Below are 17,500 nucleotides of genomic sequence, written 5' to 3' on the forward strand. Positions count from 1 at the left end.
TGAATAATGCACTACTACTCAGATTTTCACCACACAATTGTGCATGTAAACCCTGCACACAAACACTCATTCAAAGCCTGACAAACAACCTGTATGTCTTCTACTGCATCTGTCTCTCTTACTCTTTCTCGCTCTCTCTCACTCTCGCTCTCTCTCACACTCTCTCTCTCGCTCTCTCTCTCTCCCTCTGTTTCGCTCTCTCTCTTTCACTCTCTCTCTCTCTCTCTCTCTCTCTCCTCAAGCAATGGTGTGTGGTGGAGGCAGCAATCTCAGCGAGAGCCTGGGCTGGACACCTCCAGCCCTGCATGGTCCGCCATGATTGATGCCTCCGGTAATGATCTGGGCTTTTCTTCCCCACACACACACACACACACACACACACACACACACACACACACACACACACACACACACACACACAGAAGCAGCATGGCAGAGCAGTTTGCTGATGGATGCTTTCTTCAAAGAGCAGCGAATGAAAGTAAGAGGATGACCCCGCTGATTGATTAAAGAGGCTAATGAGAGACAGGAAAGTCCATGATGATGATGATGGGGGAGAGGGGGGAACCCCAGACGTCCGCATGTTAATACTCTGCAGGATGTCAGGCAGCATGCATTACTACCCGCGGGCCCTCCAACACTTTTTTGTATATATATATTTGCATGTTCGCCCCGTTTTCTGTACCAGAGATGCAAAACAAAACAGGAGAGACGGGCTGGAGGACAGGAAGGACCCAGCTGACCTGTGAGAAACCTAAACTGTCCCGGGGAAATACTCCTGGGATTCTTTGATTTTCAAGGTAATCTCCATTAAATCTCATTGCTGCCCTTCATGGGGCGTTACGTCGGGTGACCCCGGGTGAGGCTGAACGAGTTTGACTTGTGACCAGTCTGGTGACCGCAGGAAGTGATTTATAATGGAGCGGTGTGTCACTTCCTGGTGGATATTGTTTCGCACACCCGTGAAACAAATCCAGAGGTCTCAAGGAGCAGCCCCTGAGACAACAATTGAAATTCACTACGATGCAAATACCGCAAATGTCTAGATGGTTTATGACAGCTTGGAAACCAGCGGGAATTGTAGCAATATCTGGCCTATGTTAGGCAACCATGAACAGAGCTTCCTTGAAATAGTTGGCTGCTCCGAAAGCAATGTGGTTTGTGTTTGCATTGTGTTTGCAAATGAACGTAAACATTTCCGAGGATACCTCCTATGTCACACAGCAGAGGGTCATGAAGAGTGATGTCTGAGAGTGTGTGTCTGTGTGTGTGTGTGTGTGTGTGTGTTTGTGTGTGTCTGTGTATGTGTGTTTATATCTGTGTGTGTGTGTGTGTGTGTGTGTGTGTGTGTGTGTGTGTGTGTGTGTGTGTGTGTGTGTGTGTGTGTGTGTGTGTGTGTGTGTGTGTGTGTGTGTGTGTGTGTGTGTGTGGCTGGGTCAGCAGGTATGCTCCCGCCCCACTTGGTGGAAAAAGGGGAGAGGAGAATTGGGGGCTCGTCTGTGAGCCACCAGGGCCTCCAAGAAGAAGAGGAAGAAGGCCGAGAGGAGATCCGCTCCTGTGGTTTGGACTTCTGGGGGTCGGGGGTGGGGGGTGGAGGTCATCATGGAGCGAAGGGTGAGATGAGATGTGAGGTGTGAGATGCTGGTTCTAGGGGCACAGAGAGGGGATGAGCTCCAGAGCCTTCGGTGTGGAATGTGTGCGTTGATTGTTGGAGCTCAGTAAGTGAGAGTGGGGAGTTCACACTCAAAGTCCGAGCTGGTGATGAAGGTGCCGGTGTTTTAGTTGGGGTGGGGGGTGACACAGAGGTTTACTGCCTCCAGTTGAGGGTGAGGCTGACGTTTAAGGCTTAAGGGTGTGGCTGTACGTGAGATGAGTGCTGGACCATTAGAACCACTGAGACATAGCTGTAGAGGTTTGGGATGAGGAGTGAGATCTGTGGTTTTGGCATATCAGATAGGTAGCTGTGTGAGTGTGTGAGTGTGTGTGTGTGTGTGTGTGTGTGTGTGTGTGTGTGTGTGTGTGTGTGTGTGTGTGTGTGTGTGTGTGGGGTATAGGGTTTTTTGAGGACTCTGCATGTGAAGGATGAAGGAGGTCAAAAGAATTTATGGCTTAGGGTTTTGAGGACTCTGCATGTGAGAGGATGAGAGCGGGTGAAGGAGGCGGTGGAGGGGTTCTGAGGTAACAGGGGTTTTTGGGGTTACTGGGTCTGTTTAGTGTAAGCCCACAGTGAATCTGTTTTGAGTTGCGCTCTCTCTCTCTCTCTCTCTCTCTCTCTCTCTCTCTCTTCTCTCTCTCTCTCTCTCTCTGGAACAAACATGGTTCTGTACCGCAGCGGCAATCCCTCTGTGCTGTCAGCTCAGCTCGTTCACCTCTGCAGAGTGTCACTAGGCAGGCCCATACTGCTCTGATCTTCTCCCCCGAGTGTGTCCATTAATATAGGCATGCATTCATGTGTGTGTGTGTGTGTGTGTGTGTGTGTATGTGAGGGAGAGAGAGAGAGTGTATGAGTTTGTGTGCATGTGTCACCGAGTGGAGAGTGTTTTCATGAGCTGCGTTGTTGGCCTTGATCTCATCAGAGGTTCTCCATCACTGCTTTGAGATCACTGAACCCTTTCCTCAGATTACCCAATCTCGATCCGTAGCAGACCTTCACAAAAACAACGTGTGCTCTGTGAATTTGTATACAGCGCTAGTTGTGAATAGGTTTTCAATACATTTATTAAGTTTTCGCTTGTCTGTTCTTGTTTGCTTTTCTCAGCTGGGTTCCAGTATCCAGTGTTGTGTGCATGTGCCAAAGTAATGAGGAAAAGACTTTCCGCACTTGCTTTGAAAATTCGATGTTGTTATCAAAATACTGCTGCCACGGTCATGATCAGAGTTTGAATGTTCTGTTCCAAAAGCCTAAGGGAGGTCACCGCTCCCAAGTCGCATATGAATTAGATCTCTCTCACAGCCGCATATTTATATATCTGCAAGTTTATTTTTCAGTGTGATTTGATCTTAAATGGAAACTGTGTCGCTGCTCAAAGGGGGGAGAATTGAGAAGGAAGTGAGAGAGAAACAGAGAGAAAGAGGGAGACATTAAGAGAGAAAGTAGAAGAAAGAGAGACAAAGACAAAAAAGAGTGAGCTCAAGAGAGAGGAAGAAAGAAAGAAAGAAAGATAGAAAGAAAGAAAGAAAGAAAGAAAGAAAGAAAGAAAGAAAGAGGGAGAGGGAGAAAAAAGCAATGTATGCCTTTGCCACACACACACACGAGTTAGAAGTGACCCTCGGGCGAGCACTCAAACCACAGACAGCAGATGGGGAAACTCCTCTTCTCCCTCCCTCTCTACCTCCCCCACCTCCCTCCCCCCTCTCTGCCTCCACTCCCCACCTCCCTCCTCTCCTCTCTTCTCTCAGACGGCCTGCTTTTCCTCTTTAATTTAGACTCTCTTTAATTTGACCGACGCTCCCCGGAGAGGATGAGGATGTTTGTTTTCTCTCCACGTCGTAGATCCTTTCAGCAGAGAAATGATAAAGCTGCCACGCACATGTGAAAATAAACTCTTTCTCTCGTTCTCTCTATCCCTCACTCCTTCTCTCTCTCTCTTTCTTGTTGCCACGGACACCTCGCCATCCTTGGCTTGAGATGTTCGAGGAGCGCCGCGTCTTTTTTTCAGAATCTGTAAGATCTCATTAAACTCGTGTTGAGGCTAGCAGGAAATGGGTGACTGGGAGAACTTGGCAAGTATTTCGAGGCGCCTGTGAGAAAGACTGCTGATCCAGTCTATTGGCTTCATTCATTATGAGCTTAAAGGCTAAACTAATCGATGATAAGTGCTCCTACTTTGTGGGATTCTTTCATCATGGGTCATAAATATCCTCTGAAAACCCTTTTTTCCTACATTCACACAGTATCCTGAAACCGAAACTCAAGACTTAATCAGTTAGATTTAGTTTTTGGCACCCAGTGTTCAAAGCAGTACCTGTGTGCAGAGAAGTGTTCTAGAACAAAGAGGGTGTGTGCTGGACATGAGGCCATTTTGACAAGTTATAATTGAGAGCAGAGACAATAGACCAAATATCCAACCTTTGTGGCTGAGACAGGCGGCCGTCACAGGATAAAGTATAGACGTGGTGGCAACAGCAAAGCCACAACGTAAAAGACAAAGGAAGTGTGGCAGAATGTGTTTCTCTCTTTTCCACACAAATGCAGACACACACACTAGCGGATTCCAGCTCTCCACTCAGTGGACATGTCACGAGAGCCTAAGCCCTGACTCACTGGCCCTGCATGCCTCTCTGGACAAAAACAAGACTTCCCAGCACAACAACAACACACACACACACACACACACACACAACCACACATCATAGGTCCTATAATCAGTCCCAGAGAGCATGGCCGTCCGAGAGGGCCACTTTCATCCCATGGGCTGGCCCGTGACAGTCCCTGATCACCCCCTCTGGACGCAACCGGCTAAATGCTTTAGGGTTCACTTCACACACGCACTCCATGTAATATTGCACGAGATCCCTTATTAAGAGGCATTGTATGAAAACTGGCAGGTGCCCACCTCTGCGAGCAGTTGGCAGCGCACCTCTGTTATGCACAGGTGTACTGTTTGCTTTCAGGCTCCGCTGAGTTCCGACAAAGGGGCATACAGTAGTGAGGAGAATTAATTCGATCTCTGTGGAGCTGCTACACCCGTGGGCATGCTGTCAGTATAGCCAGACTTCACACCCATCCAACTCACTCAGATTAGCACTGAGAGACATTGTTATCTGTAGGGTCGTAAGGTGTCCCTTAGGGGTCTCTCACCTTGTGCCAGTGTCCTTTCTTGAGGTGGGTGCACACGGGGTTAAAAGCGCCAGTCCCACAGGCCAGCAGGTGGGCACTGTCATGCTGCTGCACCAGCTTGATGTAGTTGGCACACTCCGACTGGAAAGATAGAGCGAGAGAGAAAGTGAGGGGAGGTGGAGTTTTAGAGAGAGAGAAAGAGAGAGAAAGAGAGAGAGAGAGAGAGTATCCATCATTTTTTCTGACATACAATTTTATGGATGAGTCATCCATCTTTAAACCAATTGTTGACTGTAGGAATTTTGCTGTAGTTCTATACAGGTCGAGCCCTGTACTTAATCCAGACCATTAATCCATTTTACCCAACGTCGGTGGCAGTGCCAGAGGCAGATTCAGCCCACAGCTACGTAGCTTCAGCAAACTGTTTGGCCATATATCTTGGTGTCAGGATGATTAAGCGAATTAAACAAGGAGCCTACCTTCTCTCGTCCCTTCCTCAAGCAGTCCTCCACTTGATCATCAGACACGGCCCAGTGAATCTGGGAGGCAAGCATACACATGACACTCATAAACATACAGACCCGCACATAACTATGCTAATACATATGTATCAAAGTATGTAAGTAAATGCTCTATGAAAATCTCTATGTTCTCTCTTACTGTAAACAGCTGACTGGACTTGAGATTAGACAATAAGGTCTGTTTTAGTAACGGATGTGAAACACATTAAGGCATGACTATTTACATTAAACAAGCTTTTGACAAACAGATGTTATTGTCAGTTCTTTTGAAGTATGTTAATATAACATAACATAACATAACATAACATAACATAACATAACATAACATAACATAACATAACATAACAAATAGCATGTTGTACAAGCTATATAACAGTTCAGTACTTGATGTATCATTATGATCATGTGATCATGTGAACATGTAGAGAACATATAAGACTTAGTAAGTGAGTGTGAGTGTGTGTGTGTGTGTGTCTGTGTGTGTGTGTGTGTGTGTGTGTGTGTGTGTGTGCGCGCGTGTGCCTGAGAGCGTTTCTATAAATCAGAGCAGCAAAAGGGGCACTTTAGAAACAGTGCGCTACTTTTAGAAAATTACAACAACTTCAGGCATCGCAGGCGTTCAGACATAAACTCTGCACAGACTCATAACCATACATAGTCTCAGCTCTTGTCATACAAAAACCTCATATGCAATCATCCCCCATCCCTGTCCGTGTCTTAAGCCCAGGGAAGCGAGAGAGACTTTTCACGAGTGCCATATGTTCCAGTTTGACGTCATTCTTTAGATTTTAACAATGTTTGTGCCGGAATCAGAGGCATAAAAAGCCCTTGACCCGGAGCAAAGTCTTTAGTCACCAGCAGTGTCTGGTTTATGAATATGTCTGGTACTTCATAAACACCCTCGATGTCTTTATGACAGCAGAGGTCACATATCTAAGCTATGTTGTGTGTGCATGGAAAACATCACATTAACCTGACCTGTTAAACCCATTATAATCTCTGTTCCTGCCATCATGCTCGGAAACTGAAGTTAGTCACAGTCTAACATTTCAAGACACTATAATTATGGACTCTAATAAGTCTGCTCTCTGCACTGGATAAAGGATATGGATGGCTATTTGCATTACCAATGCGTTTGACAGTGAGTTGTTGCTGTGAGCTCCCTATTATTGTGTGTAATTGAGATGAATGTTTGCAATGAGACAGAATGATCAGCTGTTCCATCAGCTTTCTTTGATCCAAATTTAAACACAATTTAGTGATCTGGAAGTGTGTGTGTGTGTGTGTGTGTGTGTGTGTGTGTGTGTGTGTGTGTGTGTGTGTGTGTGTGTGTGTGTGTGTGTGTGTGTGTGTGTGTGTGTGTGTCTGTGTGTGTGTGTGTGTGTGTGTGTGTGTGTGTGTGTGTGTGTGTGTGTGTGTGTGTGTTAGTTTAAACAGGGAATGCAGATGGTATGTGTTTGGATGAATAAGCAGAGATTAGGGGGTTGAGCTGCCAGTAATCAAATAAAGAAGTGTGAAGAATCAAACAGAAACACTAAATACAGAGTGCACACCCCCGACTGCTGCTCCGCTCATCCTCTGACCTTAAGAGATGAAAACACACTATGACAGACCTGCAGACGCACACCACACACACCACACACACACACACACACACACACACACACACACACACACAAACACACACACACACACACACACACACACACACACACACACACACACACACACACACACACACAAACACACACACACACACACACACACACACACACACACACACACACACACACACACACACACACACACACACACACACACACACACACACACACACACACACACACACACACACACACACACACGCACACAAACACATATACATGCATGCACAGCACACACACACCTCGCTGTGATTGGTGTTGACCCTCTCCAGGCTTAGGGAAAAAAGGATGTTTCTGCCCCCGACAAAGAGTCTCTCCTTGGACTCATCCAGCAGCATGGTGGGCTTCTGCAAGGATCCATCTGGGGCCTGGAACACCCATGTTCTGTTCATTTCACATAGCTCTGCACAGAAAGAGAGAGGGGGGGGGGTGAGATAAAGGTTAAAATATGCAATTTTATAGTCATTGTAAAACTAGATATTTCACTTTCTGACTTCGCTTACCATAAATCAGCATCCTTTATGTGTTTATGAGATAATGAGTACCATGTTTGTGTTATGCAAGGCATGGTCTTCACTCCCGCACATATTTACAGTTTTTTTCAACTGCTTACACACTAAATCTTTGCTTGTCACACAATTTTCTAAACATGTCCTTTAAACATCATAACCCGACACCAAATCTGCAAAACCATACACTAATTCTCAGTGTTTGACTCAGTTTTCAATTGACTAAAACACATTTTGCAAAACACCACACACAATTTTCTACCTAACACACAAAAATCTAACAGGAAGTAACTTGATTTCGTTCTTCAAACACAACCCATCAAAATGCCACACTAAATCACCAGTGCTTCACTCTTTCTCTTCACATGTGCAAACACTCTTTACTTTACTGAACACCATCCAATCATTGCCTTAGTATAGGTCTATGAATAGATATACTCTCTATATAGGTATAGACCCTTTCAATCTGCTCCTAGAGGATTTCGGTTGAAATATTCAGAACCAATGCAGATACTTTAAAAATAGAGAAAATACACATTTGTACAAATACAAATGTTCTACAAAATAAATTTGTCTTTTTTACTCTATTTTTTGTTTGTCCCCTATGTTACTGTACCATTAGCTCAATACATTTTTTCTGTGCCTCCAGAAATGCCTTAGGAATGCTTACTGTAGAATTGTTTGTTTATGCAGTTGAAAGGGTCTATAGGCCTATGAATACATACTGTACACGACCCCCACCCCCACACACACACACACACACACACACACACACACACTTGTCTTTAGAAAAAAAAAAAATCTGTGTTTTCAAAACTCCATGTACATCTGGTGGTCACTGTATTCTTCTTTTTTTTTTCTTGTTTGCTGTAAAATACTGTATTCACAACAGCAAATTATTTGGGAAAAATCACTATTTTTGGTTTTCAATATTGCTTGCATTTTTTACTGTGTATTTCAACTTCTCTTTGTTGATACCGTAACTTTCACTCTTGTATGGAAATACATATAGAAAGCCCTAAGACAAGAAGAGCTTTAGGTTTTGAGCAACAGTGTGTACATGATGTATCCAAAATGTCATATTATGACAAAAGTGTTTGTAATGTGAGGCGAATGTTTGCTTTAAACATGTGTTTTTGACATTTTGAATGTTGTGTGTCATTTTGCTGGAGATTTGGGGCATTTTGCATTTTGTGTGAGCAGTTGTGGGTTTTGTGTGTGGAGTTTTGAAAACGTGTGTAAACAATTGTAAAAAACTGTAAATAGACAAATGCGCCCCTTGCTCTAGATGGCACCATGTCACCATTTAACCCCTCTGTTTATGGGAATTGCATCACTATAATTGAGCAGTGTTTCTATGGTACAACACTCAGAGGGGAAAAAAAGTCCATCAAAACAAATGAAAAAACTGGCAGATAGTATAGTGAAACTGCTGGGAAATAATGGGCCTTTCTCAATACAAAGTATGTTAAAACCAAAAAGTATTCGGTGGGCCATGGCTTTCTCTATTTGTCATTATGTTTCAGTCAAGCACAGTGTTTGTTAAAGAAACACCACATCTCAGATATTCAGCAAAACTTTGATCAACTAGAGCATCTCTGTACGTCCTTTAATTGCAGTGTTTACTGTGATGTATGCCCTTGGAACGAGATAAAAAGTGATGTCATTCATGCTGAAAGGAGAGTGTGTGTGATGTCACCTATGATATATGTGCCTGTATCAGCAGCAATGATATAAAACATTTGTATCATTACGAATGTGCCACACATCCCATAAATTACTCTCTCTCTCTCTCTCTCTCTCTCTCTCTCTCTCTCTCTCTCTCTCTCTCTCTCTCTCTCTCTCTCTCTCTCTCTCTCTCTCTCTCACACACACACACACACACACACACACACACACACACATACACACACACACACACACACACACACAGTAAGATCAAGGGCAAAGGAACCATGAAATATTTGCAGACTCGCTGTCCTTTACTTATCACCGAGCACCTCCCGTCGCATGATGTCATTTCAAATGAAAGACCTCATGTAGTGTAACAGTTCGTATCGCTTACTCTGGTGACTCCTGTGACTCTTAAAACAAGTGGATCGACTTCAGTTCACAGTCTCGGGCCTCAGAAGATTTTACACAGTGATTCATTTTTAATAACTCAGGTGCTTAAGGAGGATTTCCAATGGCTCGCTTGCAAGTGAAACACCTGACTCTGGTAATGACTAAACCCACCAGACTCTTGACGCTGGGCCTTATTACGGAAATAGCCACTCGAAAGCCCCTGTGGACCACGGTCCCTCAAGTCCTCATTTAGGTGGCCCAGATTAGAAAGGCAGATCTGAACCAAACAAGACCAGATTTACCACAGTCCAGCTGTACTCCACATGTGTGTGTGACCGAACGCTTTCATTTACTGACGGTAAGGTAAGGCTATGTCATCATCTACATAAAGATGTCTCGGACACGGCCCTTTAATTTCCTCTCCCTGAACGGGGGGACAACAGAGAGAGTTCATGTGTGCCTTTGTGGACGTGTGTATGTTTGTATGGAATAAAGTGACCCTTGTCTTTATCCGACTATGTGTACATGTCTGTGTGCATGTGAGTATGTCTGTCTGTGTGTGTGTCTGTCTGTGTCTGTGTGTGTGTGTGTGTGTGTGTGTGTGTGTGTGTGTGTGTGCACGCGTCCCTGCAGGGCTCTCATTTGAGCCCATTTGGTCGCGACCCTCTCATTTCCTCCGAGTGTGAGGCGGCCCTCTGGTCAGAAACACTCCTTTCCCTCTCAATGTGTTTGTGATTTTCTAAAGCCCCAGGTTCACTTATGCCAGGCAATAGCGGCCGAATACCTCACTTCCCCAAGTGCAGACACAGGCACACACACACACACACACACACACACACACACACACATGCGGCACCAGAGGCTACTTCCTGCTGGGTTAGTCATTTCAGAGGATCACCGGCAGCCTGGAGTCAAAAGGGAGGGAGGGGATTCTGGCTGTGAGATGTCCCCAGAGAGATAAAGGGAGGGATGGAGGGAGAGAAAAAGCAGGATTAGAGGGAGAGAGAGAGAGAGAGAGAGAGATGGAGAGAGGTGATGGAGTTAGAGACAAGATAGAAAAACAGAAATTCATAGAGAAAATGAGGTGAAAAATGAGTGGGAACAGCAAACAGTGAGCAAGCAGTGAGAGACGAAAGAGGGTGACACTGATTGAACGATGACAGAGAGCAGTGAAAGGAAATAAGAGACAGACAGACAGACAAATACACACACAGAGAGACCTTCACACGTACTGTAGACACAGAGACAGACAGGCACACACACACAGATACAGATGCATACAGTAGACACACAGACACACACATACAGACACATAGACACACACACACACACACACACACACACACACACACACACACACACAAATGTTTCTCTGGTAGACCGCTCAGACGCCTATCTCTGACCTTAATCTCTGGCTGGCTGTGGCACCTTGGCATAGGGGATGCCCACCATTATCTTTACGAGCTGCTTCTAATGTGGCATCAGGGCCAAGGGGCGCCTGAGAAAGCACTCGACACTTACGCAACCCGTCTGCGCTCCTGCTTAGCCCCGATGCCCCGGGCACCAACCAGAACTGCGTCAGAGGAGGCCTCCGCAAGCTACTCGGGTGGAAAGAGTCAAGATTCCAGATTCAGTTGTCACGGGTAACTACCTAATCAGCGTAAACAGCAGTGAACAGCTGATAGGACTGTATGGGAACGCAACCTCATGGTGGCGGGCGGAAGGTAGAGAGAGAGAGAGAGAGAGAGAGAGAGAGAGAGAGAGAGAGTACTCCACACCACAAAAACACCAATATCAGCGACTGCCTGAGAAGCTTTAAAACCACTTAGCTGAATATTTCAGGAGGTGGTTAACATGTTTAAGCTTCGCACACATTCGGATGATGAATGAGCCGAGGTCGAAGTCAAACTCTGCCTTTGAAACTACGGTGGGAGGTTCGCAGGTACGGCTAGTCTGCTTGCGGGATTTCGTTTTTTTTTTTGCAGAAAGCTGGTACACATTACAGTCGCCCCCGCCACAAAGGTGCTGACCTCTCTGACCTCAGGACTGCCTGGAGAGGGGCTCACTTAAATTAAGTGTTCGGTTTAAAAAGAGAGAACAAAAAACAGAGGTGAGGTGATACTGTTGCATGCCCAGAGGTGTGCCGTTCAGCTTTATCCGATTACACAAATGAATAAAACAGCCAACACTGATGAAGGGGACGCTAAGCTAACACTAGCGATTTTAACTCTGGCCGGGGGGATTCAAAGGAAAGCAAATACCAGAGAGGGCTTGTAAAACGATAAAAAGTGATATGGTTACTTGATGTAACTGGCTGCACAGTAATGTGTTATTAATCCAGCATGAGTGAGTAGCTGATGATGAGAATATCTGGTTTACACTGAGCTTAATCACAAGCCACATTTGAATGTGCAACCAGATGTTAAAAGCTTGTATAATACTTTTATGTTGACTCTGATGAACTTAATTAAAAAAATAACAGTTGACTCATGACTCATGGCTTTGAATATTTGAATAATCAGTCCCTTGTTCCCCTATGTGTAACATATCCATACAACAGTAAATTAGTTAGCAGCTAGTTTTTTTTTTTTTTTACTTTTGTTTGGAAATTTACAAGTTAGGCTACACATGATTGTTTTATTTGCAAACATGGTGTTGCCATCCGCATATATCTGTTCCTCTTTTCCTAAATTATGCTGCATCCATAATGATTTATATTGGAAACGGAGTAAGTCATTAGTCTTTAGTTAGCTTTGTTTGCTCATGTTGGTGAAACGCACTGCTCCTCTCTTGGGACCATTAGCTCTTTTGTCATGTGGCAAGGCATCATCAGTTTGCCTCATGGTTTCAATAAACCCCTATAATTTGAGCCAGATAAGTCAAATTCTCCACCAGCAGATTGCCTTGGCCTCTTCTTAACTGGAGATTTTCTCAGGTCCATTTTGTATAGTACAAAATCAAGCACAACATCCATTAATCAGCTGGAGGGATGGATAGAGGAGTGTGTGCTTGTGTTTGTGTGGACAGTGTGCGGTTGGAGAGAGTGGACGAGTCAACAAGGAGAAATGCCATAGCTCCAAACCACAGGTCCAGAGCAACACCCACCCAGCCCTGCTCTGGAAGCAGCTTAGCCCAGCTACAGGCTTCTGACCCAAGGCCAGGGTCACGTCAGCCAGCCAACACCACCCCACCCCACTCTCCCAGGGGCATAGGGAGGTCAAAGAGCAATCCCTGGGTGATATCAAACAAAGCCTTTTATCATTAAACCACAGTGCATGGAACTCAGCATGGGTTAGCCTGAGTGAGGGCTCTTTTCTTGCAGTTTGTTTTGACATTATGCTTTTGAAACATTTCATGCCATTCGTTTGGGAGTTTCGTGCGTTTTGTGACCCAGTTTGTTATAATGAGTAACACATACCCTCAGCCTGTTTGTTTGAGGCAGCCCGTCAACATGTCTAGGCTGAGTTCTTTTTAAGAGGAGTTTTGTTTCTCGTGCTGGGTCCAAGTCGTACGGTAAACGGAGATGGTCAAGGTCCAAGCGGTGTTGGTTGCCACTGTCCACATGAGGAGCAGACCTCGGTGCATTTCTCTACGTTGAACCACTCCACAAAATGACCAGTCATCCAGATGCAAGATCTCTGTCTCAACTCCCCAACAAACAGACACAACCACACACACACAAACACACACACACACACACACACACAACAAACAGGACGCTTTTTGACCAAAAGGCAGGAAAGCTCCCCGGATCTCCCTAAAGAGGGATCGGAAAAGCCCGGTAAGTATGTCCGGGAAGATGGGGCTAGATTGTCTAGTGTTCAGAAGGCCTATCGGCTGTCAGTGATAAGGCAGGGCTTTCATCTTTTGCTCTCTTTTATCTTTCAGGACAGATTCTGTGAGACTCAGTCTTCACATGATTGCATGTCTTCCTTAGAATTCCTTTTTTTTTCATCAAAATCAGAGCACAAATATCACCAACAATACTTTACAAATACAAAAGTTTTGGATGCCTTTTTTCCCACAAATGTTGATGCTTCTGAGTTAGAGTCAATGCCAACCATATCAAATTAAACATAAGGCAGTTGTCTGTCTTCACATAAAAAAAATGTAGCATTTCCGAAGCCACAGCAAGCCCTTGGCCTGAAGGCAAAAGTCTTCACATTACCTAATTTGTAAGTTCAATCATTCCAACTCACTTCTCATTTTCCTGTGGTCTTTCTATAAGCACTGTGGGTACTGGGAGATTGTGTACAGTGTAGAAAGTTGAGTGGATTAACCTCTGCAACCCCTGTCATTAACATAAAACTATGCCAGTTCTTTATGAAATGTGAGCTGAGGCCCTGTCTGCAGAGAGGTGATGCTTGCTCCAGACAACAGTTCTCATTGGGCCCAGGTCACTCCCTTACTGACCTCCCTTACTGAGCACTCTATGACTATGACAGAAATGTATTATAGTCTCATATGACATATAATTGCATGGGGTGAAATAATTCTTTCAAGCACACCATTATTCATAATTCACTCCATTGTGTACAACGCAGGCTTCCACATGAGTGCACCGTAATTCTTACAATAGCTTTGCATTGCAATTATTTCTGTGGTTTTGCAGCTTTGTGTGATACAGATGGGATACATACTGTACACTAAGGGCTGGCTGTCAAGCTGTTGAACTGTTGGCGCACCAAGTCACAGCCAACATATCAACAGATCGTGAGCCTCCTGCAGTATTCGCACACTCGCAAACCCACCCACATTGTTCACCCCCATTTCTGATCTTGCTGATTAGTGAGCTGTTTTTGGCGCCTCACTCCCTCTCTCCTGCTGTTGGTTGGGGTCTGGAGGGGTGAAGGCCCTGCTTTCAGATCTGCAGCCCCAGCGGGATACTCTTCCTGTGGGTTGACAGGGAGTGGAGTATCCCTGGGCTGGGGGTCCCTGTGTCTAATTGGCCTTGTGGAGATGTCGGGTCTGGTGCTGTTCGAAGACCTCCAGCATTGTTTGTGTGGTGTGTGTTTGTGTGTGTGTGTGGGTGTGTGTGTGTGTGTGTGTGTGGGTGCGTGCGTTGTGGCATTTCCACATTTATCCTTTTTAAAGTGTGCCATTTGAATTCCGCTCTTTTGCCAAAATGGAGCTGTCACTTTTTTTTTCACTGCTGCTCGGTTCCCATGGTGATTGCGAGCGAATGAAACAACAAGACTGGCCACCATCCGCCTTTCCACTTCTATCCTACACTCATGTGGGTGGGAAGGAAAACTAATTATATAAAAAAAAAACACTGAAGTTCACTCCTATTATATAAAGTCTCAACATGGTCTCCATCTCAACATTTGTCTGTGGAAGCCATTTTATGTGATGTCTTATTAAAGTTGTGTTTATTTTCCACTGTCTCGCCTGTGTGATATACACAGAGGCTGCTCAAGGTTGTTGTGTTAGTGCCTGGATTCAGTTCCTGTAATTACCCATAATCCTTGGAGTCAGACAGGCGTGATTTCCTTCCTTAGCAGTGCATGTTGGATACACACCTCATTCACCTGGATTCGGGAGATTGTTTTTTTTTTAATCGACATGTGATTAAAAGGGAGTAAAAGCAACTTTGTTTATTTTAGCATGGGGACCACCGTGTCGGAGACATTCCACCAAAGCTAATTGCAGGTAATGAGATCAACTATCTGTTGTGGTTTGACAGCTGGCATGGAGGTAATCTTTGATTTCAAGCCAGTGCGGCTTTGTGCTGCCGTAGCTTCGTTTCGATTCATTTCATTAACTTTGGAAACAAAAACTTTCCGGAGAACATCTGGAATGATTGTCAGTGGCGCTCGGCGTAGCCCTACCTCAGTGTCTCAGTGTCTCCTGAGCACACCTTGCCTTTGGTCACAGATGGAGTTCCACCGGGCCGTGTTTTGTCTTCTCGTTACGGTGTGTGCAGATAAAGGACGTCAGATGCGAGATATTACAAGGGCCTGGGGCGTGTCAGTGAGGCGAAACCGACTCCCACAGCAAACACCCTGATGGAAAAACTACAACGTGATGGAAGGCACTGTCTACGGACGATGCATGCTCAAACGCAGCAGTTGGAATGATTTTTTTTCCCACTTTCTATACTTCAAACATTTCATCTGAAACCAGAATCCACTTGAATATGTGTTTTCATTTATAAATGTATAAATGTTATAACACAATTACTTGTCATAAGGTGGCTGGTTTTCTCTGTCCTCTCCCCTAAAACTAGGTCTTAACCAAGTCCTTCATCTTGGTTTTAAACAGGCTTTTAAACCAGGTTCTAAGCAGGGCTCTTTGACTTCAGTCATCACTGACATGAGTTTGATGAGAGACAGCTGTCACTCACGTCAAACTGGAAAAAGCATAGCTGCTTCATCAGCTCACCGCTCCCTCACATCAGCCATGTAGATCAGAATAAAAAAATAACCATGAAACCGACTCAATTACTGCCTTGGTCGATTCTGCATGATAGGATTGGTGAGTGAGGGCTGTCAGTCAAACGGAAGTGGACAATGGGTCACTCACCCCATCAGCGCACACCACCCCTCTCTATCTCTCTGGCAATGGCTTTCACCCCAACTCCATCATGCAGAGGGCTAATGCAGGCTGACAGCTCCTCCACCCTCACCCTCTGTCAGGGCAGAGGAAAGCCAAACACATGCATGCCCCCGGAGGGAACAAGATAAACTCCAATTAACCCCCGCCTAAAAAAACAACACCGGGATGCCGACTACGGGGATGACAGGAAGACAGCTATGCCAACACACACACACACACACACACACACACACACACACAGTTTAGTTTCATATAAAAATTATAAATGCATTTGCTATGTGTGTGTGTGTGTGTGTGTGTGTGTGTGTGTGTGTGTGTGTGTGTATGTTGTGTTGGTGGAAGTCCTGATGCAACAGGTAGGGAATGCGTGGCAGAGTAGGAGTTCAGTAAGACAGATGAGCGGCTGCAGGACCCGGCTTGCCGTGTGGCGCAGCCCTGCTGAGCCTGTGCCCAAGGAGGCTCTGTCTTCTCTGATGTGTCTCTGGAACACCAGTCCCAAGAACCGCAAGCCCCACAAGGCAACTAGTCTTCTCACAACAACTTCACATGCTCAAGCCACCAGTGGAGAGAAGCCAGAGGGAGAACGACCTTTCAGATACTTTTCACCATTTTTGTATTTTTCCCATTAGTGTCTTATGAAACACTCAACATGCATTAGTTATGTTTTGCTACAACAGAAATAAAGGCCAAAAGACAGGAAAAATGACCATAACTGAAATGAAACTGAAAACAAAATCTCAAGATGAATTTACTGAATAACTCAATATCACATGCAAGCTTTTATTTGAATATCCATCCACTTAGCTCCCACTCATTTCCCTTAAATTAAACTTCACATCATAAATCAGTGTTGTCTGATCCCTCTGACAGCTCTCTGGCATTCTCTCTTCTAATGACCATGAGAGTGGATCAAGGGGCTCTTCTTGGCAATTACTGAGCCAGCAGTGTTTTTAGAAGAGAAGTACAGGGGATTTCCACATCTCCTTACCCTATCATTTGCCCATATGGGTTAATGTAAGTGTTTAACATCTTCTAAGAGGCCACATAGAGATCTGTTATATTCCAAACAAATGTTACAAAGAGAGATCATGGTCTACTGAAACTGCACTTCAAACAAGAATGGGAGAGAGTGGGAAAAAGGGGTCACTTTCAACACTTGCTATTGATGTGTTGAAAGATGCCAAGGGAGATTTAGCCCCGTAAAATAAAAATAAACTCTTTAATCGCCAATTTAACCTTGACTGCAGGGACGCTGGGATTGTTTTTATAATGAGAAAAAAAATGTACAGCGTTATACTGTGTGGAGGCACTCAATAGAACAGGAAGATAGATAGAGAGATAGAGAGGGAGAGGGATGAAAAATAAAGTCAATATGAATGTAAATTTAAGTGTTTTCAATAATAA

General features: G+C 44.8%; 1 protein-coding gene across 1 annotated transcript in view; it reads right to left on the reverse strand.

Annotated features, from left to right (window-relative positions):
• sema3e (sema domain, immunoglobulin domain (Ig), short basic domain, secreted, (semaphorin) 3E) overlaps window positions 1-17,500 on the reverse strand; it is a 45,215-nt gene that overhangs the window by 18,574 nt on the left and 9,141 nt on the right. The window contains exons 2-4 of the mRNA XM_048257847.1: window positions 7,208-7,368; window positions 5,260-5,319; window positions 4,802-4,921 (exon numbers count right to left, since the gene is read on the reverse strand). Of these exons, the coding sequence (XP_048113804.1) occupies window positions 4,802-4,921; window positions 5,260-5,319; window positions 7,208-7,368 (341 nt within the window). The remainder of the gene's footprint in view (window positions 1-4,801; window positions 4,922-5,259; window positions 5,320-7,207; window positions 7,369-17,500) is intronic.

Source organism: Alosa alosa, chromosome 11, assembly GCF_017589495.1.
Source record: "Alosa alosa isolate M-15738 ecotype Scorff River chromosome 11, AALO_Geno_1.1, whole genome shotgun sequence".
Taxonomy (NCBI): Eukaryota; Metazoa; Chordata; class Actinopteri; order Clupeiformes; family Clupeidae; genus Alosa; species Alosa alosa.